The 8,343-nt window shown below is 55.5% G+C and overlaps 1 protein-coding gene across 1 annotated transcript; it reads right to left on the reverse strand.

Moving 5' to 3' along the window:
• Window positions 1–70: 70 nt before the first annotated feature.
• psmd2 (proteasome 26S subunit, non-ATPase 2) lies at window positions 71–8,135 on the reverse strand. The gene is made up of 21 exons (XM_038273121.1): window positions 7,940–8,135; window positions 6,194–6,250; window positions 5,959–6,123; window positions 5,667–5,788; window positions 4,948–5,172; window positions 4,719–4,877; window positions 4,498–4,642; window positions 4,363–4,423; window positions 4,143–4,289; window positions 3,958–4,064; window positions 3,543–3,670; window positions 3,382–3,469; window positions 3,149–3,311; window positions 2,963–3,064; window positions 2,748–2,896; window positions 2,446–2,529; window positions 2,184–2,352; window positions 2,000–2,094; window positions 1,798–1,924; window positions 706–824; window positions 71–610 (listed from the first exon to the last, which is right to left on the reverse strand). The coding sequence occupies exons 1-21, from the start codon at window positions 8,060–8,062 to the stop codon at window positions 428–430; spliced, it is 2,718 nt and encodes a 905-aa protein (XP_038129049.1). The 5' UTR covers window positions 8,063–8,135; the 3' UTR covers window positions 71–427.
• Window positions 8,136–8,343: the final 208 nt, after the last annotated feature.

An 8,343-nucleotide genomic window follows, 5' to 3' on the forward strand; every position in this document is an offset into this window, starting at 1 on the left:
TCTGGATGATCTGATTGAAGCGGATCTATAAGAGCAGCTGAGATGAAATCAACTGAGGCGACATAGAAAGTGAAATAATCTCAACCAAACTCATCCCTTTATTTGAACTCAAACTTTTACAACACAGTAACAAAAACCTAAAGGAAGAAAAGCCGGACAAGTTTCAATGCTGCAGCCACAGAACGCCGAGGATGACTCAGCATTAATCAGTGACCAATGAATGAAGACGATACAGAGGAGTGGCAGACAGGCTCTATATTACTGAACTGGTCCAAGAGTCAAAGAGCTGGCTCAGGTAGAACCAGGTAGAACCATCCGGGTAGGAAGGAGGGGGTCCCAGTTCTGCTCCTAGCAGCGCTCCATCCATCCAACGTTAACGATTCAGGCCACAGACCATAGACCATGACAGCCAGGGGCCCGGGGCCCTCTAGGTTTCGTAGTTGGGGTTCTTGCGGAGGATAACGAAGCCCTCCAGGATTGGCGTGACGGGGAGGTACTCCTCTGTGGCTAGCTCCGCCCTCTCGCCATGAGCCAGCAGCACAGGCGTGGTGTGAGTCTGGAAACCCGTGATGGCCTTCGGCTTCCCTGCTTGGCCGACGACGTCCACGGCCTGAGGACACAAGACGCTTTGGATGAGAATCCAGAGGACGGGGCCCCAGGGCCAACTGGGTTCTGGATTCTACAAGCTTTCCCAGCAGGGCTTACCTGTCCAACTCTGACTGAGACGGGCAGCGGTCGCAGCTCCTCATCGAATGTGACGAGCATGCGGGGCTGCATGGCCGCCACCAGGCCGTACAGGATGTAGTGAGACTTTCCCAGGATGACTGAAACACACAGCAGCCCCGTCAGCCCCCCCGTCATCAGGCCCCCCCCCCTGTCATCAGCCCCCCCCCCCCCCCCCGTCACCAGGCCCCCCCGTCATCAGGCCCCCCCCCCTGTCACCAGCACCCCCCCCCATCAGGCCCCCCCCCCCTGTCACCAGCACCCCCCCCCCCCATCAGGCCCCCCCGTCATCAGGCCCCCCCCTGTCGTCAGCCCCCCGTCATCAGGCCCCCCCCTGTCGTCAGCCCCCACCCCCCCCGTCATCAGGCCCCCCCGTCATCAGCCCCTCCGTCATCAGGGCCCCCCCCCCCCCCTGTCACCAGCACCCCCCCCCCATCAGGCCCCCCCGTCATCAGCCCCTCCGTCATCAGGCCCCCCCCCTGTCGTCAGCCCCCCGTCATCAGCCCCCACCCCCCCGTCGTCAGCCCCCACCCCCCCGTCATCAGCCCCCCCCCGTCATCAGGCCCCCCCCCCCCTGTCACCAGCACCCCCCACCCCATCAGGCCCCCCCCCCTGTCACCAGCACCCCCCCCCCATCAGGCCCCCCCGTCATCAGCCCCTCCGTCATCAGGCCCCCCCCTGTCGTCAACCCCCCGTCATCAGGCCCCCCCCTGTCGTCAGCCCCCACCCCCCCGTCATCAGGCCCCCCCGTCATCAGCCCCTCCGTCATCAGGCCCCCCCCCCCCCCCTGTCACCAGCACCCCCCCCCCATCAGGCCCCCCCGTCATCAGCCCCTCCGTCATCAGGCCCCCCCCCTGTCGTCAGCCCCCCGTCATCAGCCCCCCCCCCTGTCGTCAGCCCCCACCCCCCCGTCATCAGCCCCCCCCCGTCATCAGGCCCCCCCCGTCATCAGGCCCCCCCTGTCATCAGCCCCCCCCCCCCCGTCATCAGGCCCCCCCCCCTGTCATCAGGCCCCCCCCCGTCATCAGCCCCCCCCCGTCATCAGGCCCCCCCCCGTCACCAACACCAACTCACTGTTCTTGACGTCCAGGAAGGAGACGAGCACGGTGAGCAGGCCCGCCACGGCCACCTGGCTCATCAGCTGCCGGTCGCTGTGGTAGGGGCACAGCGTGAGCGTCCCTTTGCCCAGGTGAGTCAGACCCTGAGGAGCAGAAACAGCTGGGCCTCAGTAAGCGGTCGGTGGATAACGGCGAGCGGCTCCCTGGTCATCACTCACCTGCGCCAGGCGCACCATGAACAGGTTGTTGGGGTCTTTGGCGTGGTACTGGGCCAGCTGCCGCAGCATGGCCGCCAGGCGGGCGTTGTTTGTGCCTCAAGAGAAGAAGAAATGGGAGAAACGTTTCAGTGTGGAGTTCATGGCAGCGCCTCCCTCCCTCCCTCCCCCTCACCCCCCCACTCACCACTGCCCACCATGCCCATGGCGAAGATGGAGTTATGGGAGACCTCCGGGTCAGCGTCGTGGGAGAACTTGCTGAGGGTGTCCAGGATGTTGAGCCGGGGGTTGGACACGGAGATGAGGGCGAGGGCCAGCGGGACGGCCCTCCGCAGCGTGGGCTCGCCGTAACGCAGCTGAAAACAGAGCAAGGCTGAGAAACTAGACAGCGCCGACCTGAAGGGTCCTTAGATCTAGTTTTCTAGATCAGAACACCTAGAAACACTGACCAGGTGTCCAAATGTCCGCAGAGCCATTTCAGAACCAATCTCCTCCCCCATGGCGATCAGGGCGATGCCCAGGACAGCCACGCCCTGAGAGGACGACAGAAAGGAACTTCATCACTCCTCTTCCTCACACCTGCGTCTCTCTAAGGGACCTTTGATGAAGAGGAGCTGTGACTGTCACTTCCTCATCAACAGGAAATGACATCATCGGCTCCTTCAAAGGAGATCAAACAACCTGCTAACAGTTGCTCATCAACCACCTCCTGTCTGCAGCGTGGCTCATCTCTGACCTTTGACCCTCCTACCTGGTGAGAGCCCATGTCAGCCGTGTCCTTCTTGTCCTTGTCCTTCTTCTCCTTCTTGTCCTTGTCCTCCTCCTTGTCTTTGTCCTTGGCTTCGTAATGCTCGCTGCAGATGTGGAGAAGCTGCTGGACTTTCAGGACGTTCCCAGAACCTGGAGAGACGGCGGCGGGTCAGTGGGGGTGGGGGGGGGGGGCGCCAGAGGACGTTCTCAGCTCACCTGCATAACCGCAGATGTCCACCAAGGTGTTGGCGAAGCTGCGGAAAGGTTCAGGAACAACCTGCAGAGCCGCCAGGGTGGTCTCTATAGCCTCGCCTTTCCCTGGAGAAGAGAAGGACCTTCGGTTAGCCAATCAGCAAGCGGCTCAGTCGTCGTCATCATCATCATCATCACTGCGCCGCAGACCGAGGTGGTTGAGGCCCAGCCCCAGAGGCAGCCAGCGGGCATATGTGTCCTTCAGCTCCTGCTCGTTCTTCTCCATGATGGTCTGGACGATGGTGGAGGTCACATCTCCGTTACACGAGCCCACAGCAATCATGCCGCACGCCAGCGCCGTCACTCCAACCACCTGCACGGGTTAGAACAAAGGCTGTAATCATGGCGAGCGGAAGCACAGAAGTGATCTACAGCAGACCCACCTCCATGCTGGACTTGGAGTCGCCCATCACAGGAAGCAGCAGAGAGAGGACATCTTCTCTGTTGGAGCCGGCGTAGGCCAGACCCAGCCTGAAAGCAGAGACACGCCCACATGATGACATCATGATGACGTTAGGAGCAGCCTTCAGAGCGCAGCACTTACCCAAAGATGGCGCCTATCCTCATGACGTTGCTGTTGTGGAGAACGTAGTCAGAGAGCAGAGCCAGCGCCGGGTCACACTCGTTCCTTACCCCTGAGTTCACTATGCCGCAGGCCAGCAGGGCACCGGACTGCAGAAGAAGAAGAAGAGGTCAGGTGATCAGGCAGCGAAAGGTTCCGACAGCTCCTGGTCTGCAGGAGAAGCATTGATGGTTCTTCTACCTGCAGGATCATCGTTTGACTACAGAACCCGCAGCTAGTGGACCCCCCCCTCGCCCCGATGGGGCTCAGCTGGCAGGGCGCCCCCCCCTCCTGCCCTGATGGGGGGTTGCCATAGCAACAGGCTCCATGGAGCTGAGAAGGACACCTGGGTGGGTTCCACCTGCAGCTAGATGATGATGATCCTCGTGCTGCGTACCTTGATGTAGTCCTCAGAGGAGTAGAGGTATTTATCGATCTGAGTCAGGCCGCCGTCCACGTCCCACAGCAGGATCATCCCCAGAGAAGCAGCCGCACTCACCATGCCTGAGGAGGACAAATGGAGGCGTCACAGCAGCTGCAGCAGCTGAGCGTCTGGCAGCCATGTTCTGTGCGTGTTCCTACCGTGATCCTTGTTCTTGTACAGCCACTTGTTGCCGTCGTCTGTGAGCAGCTTGTCTTGTCCGAAGGCGGCGTTCACAAAGCCGTTCACAAAGGAGGAGGCCAGGTTCATCCGAGCAGAGTCCACCTGGGAGCCGCTGCCACCAAACCCTGCAGGAGAAAACATCAGCCGCTCAGAGAAGATCAGCGGGCTGCAGCCAGGCCTCCACAGATCAGGACTCACTGTTGTTCTCCAGGTGGGTTTTGTAGATGTCATCTGGCACTTTGGGCTCCATGATGTCCAGCTGGAAGAAAGAAAACAGTTTGGCGTGAAGCTCTGCAGGCGGGCGGCGGCGGCGACGCTCTGTCAGCCCCTTACCTCTCTGGCCAGGGCCAAGAAGTTGCTGTTGAGCTGAACGTTGGACATGATCTCCGTCAGGTCTTCACAGTCCTCCACGTCTTCGTTCAGCTCCAAAAAGACGCCGTGGCGGCCCAACATGAAGGCCATCTGCTTCTGGATGACTCTGCAAACCAAAGGAGGTCATTAGGAGCACGGAGCTGCGCAGGCGGAGCCTCACAGGAAGTCCAGCTGCAGCTCACGTGTCTTTGCAGGACGTGAAGATGTCCTCCACCAGCTCCATGTCGTTGAGCATGAGGGCCAGGCGCAGGGCCTCTGGGTAGCGGCTGAACTTCCTGAAGATGTTCAGGGCACACCTGAGCAGCGCAGAGTTCTCCGGCTCAGGAACGTAGCTCACACAGCTGGAGACAGGAGGCCGGTCAACATGAAGCCTCACTTTGGAGCAAAGCGTGGGAGAAAAGCTCCACAGACCTGGTGAGGTACAGGCAGACCTTCCCGTAGGCGTTCTCGTCAATGTAGTCCTCCAGCATGTCCAGCCTCTCGATCTCCATCAGAAGGTCGCACGCCTCGTGCTCTGCGTTGTGCGCCATGTTGTACGGAACGATCTCCTCCACCAGCTTCAGCAGAGTCTGCTGCTGGCTCTTGTCGTTCTCCTCCACCTCCTGCCACTCTTTGGCCACCTCACCTGCCAGGTGCCTAACAGACAGAGAGCAGTGGTGACCTTTGACCTGCTGATGATCTAGTCTGGTTATTGAAGCAACCTTCCTGACGAGCAGCTGGTTCATCTAAACCCAAAGAAACCAGCGCCGCCTTCATTCATGCATCTGTTCCTTCTGTTCTTTTAAACCTTCAATCCTTGCTTTGCAAAGACCCGCCCTCTTCTCTCTCTCTGATTGGCTGGATCATTCAGGTTTTATTGGTTGAGAACAGCGTCTGTCTAACACCTCGAATAAAAGTGGATCCTTAGGCGCTCTACCTGCTGCGGACATGAAGAACTGATGTCACAGAGCGAATCTGTAGAGATCAGAACCAGAGAAACTAGAAGCTTTATAAAGATCCACTGAGATGTGTTTGACATCACCATGACAACCAGAGGCAGAGAACCGCTTTCAGAACGGATGGTGATTGGCTGAAAGCTGCACATGGGAGGCGGGGATCCAATCAGCTGGAGGCGGGACTGAGGGACTTACCTGACGTACTCATGACCCCAGGAGGCCAGCTCCTCCTGGGAGCTCACCAGGCGGTACTTCAGGCACTCGCGTTCGTTGCTCATGGTCATGGCCAACACCGACACCACGTCCGCACAGAAACGCTGCAACGGAAAACACACACATAGGGTGAGGCCAGGGGACGGTGCTGCCTGGGTTAGACTCCCCTAGGGCTAGGGTTAGCCTAGCCTAGGCTGGGTGCTTCATTCCTCCATTCTCCCTCCCTCGGCGGTGAAACTGCAGCCATGTGACCCAGAGAGCAGACCAGGCTCACCTTGTTCTCTCCGGGGGCCATGCCTTCATAGATTTCCTTCAGCTTGGCGTAGTGCGGGCGCAGGAACTTCAGGGGCTTTGGGACGGAGGTCATGGAGGTGGTGGACGAGCGGATCTGTCTACGCAGTTCTTCTAAAGCTGGACGATACAAGGCCGTGTTCTTCTCCTGTAGAGAAATATGCCTTCAGATCCACAGATCCAGCAAGTGAACATGCAGAGCAGGAAGCAAGACTCACACTCAGCCTCTCCACCATCATCTCCAGGTCTTCCTGGAGCTGCTTGTCTTCCTCTGACTGAGACATGAGGACAAAGTTACAACCATTGGCTGTGAAACATCAAAGACATTTGAACAGAAAAAATAAAGCAGTAAAACAATTAGTTGGTAAAATAAGGTTTAAAAAGTGTAACAGAGTTTATCATAAACAGCCTGATTCCTTATTATTCTGCTAATCAACTCTATATAGATTCCATGGCTGCAACTAAATCTGTCAAACTCTGCATCTAAATATGAAGCAACTGTGAAGAAACGCTCCTCAGACCAACCAGAGAGGTTTCAGCAGACACTGTTCCAGCACGGCGGAGGAGGAGGAGCCCTGATTTCAGCCTGTATACAACTAGCTTATGAAAAAATATAGAAATGTACATCTGTGTCTGAACCGGCGCCCCACAGGACCGGCCAGCTAGCGCAGCAACCCCATCCCGTTTTCATTCCATTTCCAAATCTTTGCCACGTACAGAATGAAGATGCTAACTATTATCCAGACAGAGAAACTGTCCTAATTAGATTGAAACAGCATCAGGCAGCCATTAGCAGGGTGTAATTGGTGTTTAGACTCACATCTTCAATCATAACTATCCTAACATGGACAATTTCACTCATTTCTGAGATCTTCAAAACACACAGCTCTTACAATAAATCTATGTTCCATATTTCTATAGCGGCTGTTTATCATGGAGAATGATGGAAGGAGAGATTGAAGGATAGAAGCTGAGGTGGTGATGGATGGAGGTCAAACACAGGCTGATGGATCCTTCTAGGTCAGGGGTCACTGCGCTAGCTGGCTGCTCATCAACAGTCAGCAGCACAGACACCCTCACCTGGACTGGAAACACCACCTCACTGGTCCAAAGGGCCCAGAAGCACTTGGACTTCCTGCAGAGGATGTATGTATTTTGGACCTTGGCGTCATGAAAAATCTCAGAGTGGACCTCTTTAAGTTCTACCTGAATACCCCTGTACTAGATGCTCACCACTCCAATCTTTAATCTGATCATGTAGTATGTATGTAGCAACACGCAGTATATATCACGTAGTATAATAGTTTATTTCATACAATATATATTCTTGTAGTATAATATAGCTTATTTCATGCAGTATTCACACAGAGAGCCATGTAAGAGTGAAGCACACAGATTGAGGTATTTAAATGTTCTCTAAATGTCTTTATTGTCCCTCAGTGGGGAAACTGAGTCTCTGCATTTAATTCCTCCTCATTAGATGATTTCCGGTCAGTCAGGTCGAACCTCAGCATTAAAAACATCTATTTAAACAACCTGATATCATTTAACTGAAGGAAGCCTCGCTCTGTGTTATGAAGCGCTGGGTTAACTGCTGTGTCATACAGCACAGCCCGCTAGCTGCTAGCACAGCCCGCTAGCTGCTAGCACAGCCCGCTAGCTGCTAGCACAGCCCGCTAGCAGCTAGCACAGCCAGCTAGCTGCTAGCACACGGAGCTGGCTAGGCTAACGGCAGCGAATGACGCTGAACTTTGCTCATTTCTCCATTTATGGCTCTTGAACCTGTCGGCGCGCGCTAATATATTTGAGTAAAGTTTCAACCAAGCAGACTGAATGCGCCTCAGAGGCAGTAGTTAGCCCGCTGCACCCCGCTGACCGGTGAACCGCGGTGACTAAGGCAAATACCTGCTCCCAACACCCACCTCCTTCTAAGCCCAGTTTCAATGAAACATTCCCAGACTTACCAATTCCTGTTCCTCTTTCTTATCTTTGTCTTTCCCAGAGGACTGTTGTCCCTTTTCCTTTTCTTTATCCTTGTCTGTCGCCTTTTCTGAAGGCTTGTTTTCTTTCTTTTTTGGATCTTCCATGGTGGCAGCTAACGGTTAGCCTGAGGAGACCGGAGACTAAGGTTGACTTCTTCTGATGAGAGGAAACTCTGCGTGTTTCTCTACAGCGCCCCCTGGTGTCTCATTGATTATGCTACTTCAGGTTACATAAAGAGTGTCGGAAAATATCATTGGCGGTTTATCTCTAGTTCCCCCTCCATAAGTAACGTTTGCAGCGAACATTTTTCTTAAGATTTGCTTTAAAGACGGAGAGTTAAAAGTTTTTCTCGTTTTTTTCAAACATTTATGATATAACCGCATTT

The sequence above is a fragment of the Cyprinodon tularosa genome, unplaced genomic scaffold (assembly GCF_016077235.1).
Source record: "Cyprinodon tularosa strain WSP-4 unplaced genomic scaffold, ASM1607723v1 ctg859, whole genome shotgun sequence".
Taxonomy (NCBI): Eukaryota; Metazoa; Chordata; class Actinopteri; order Cyprinodontiformes; family Cyprinodontidae; genus Cyprinodon; species Cyprinodon tularosa.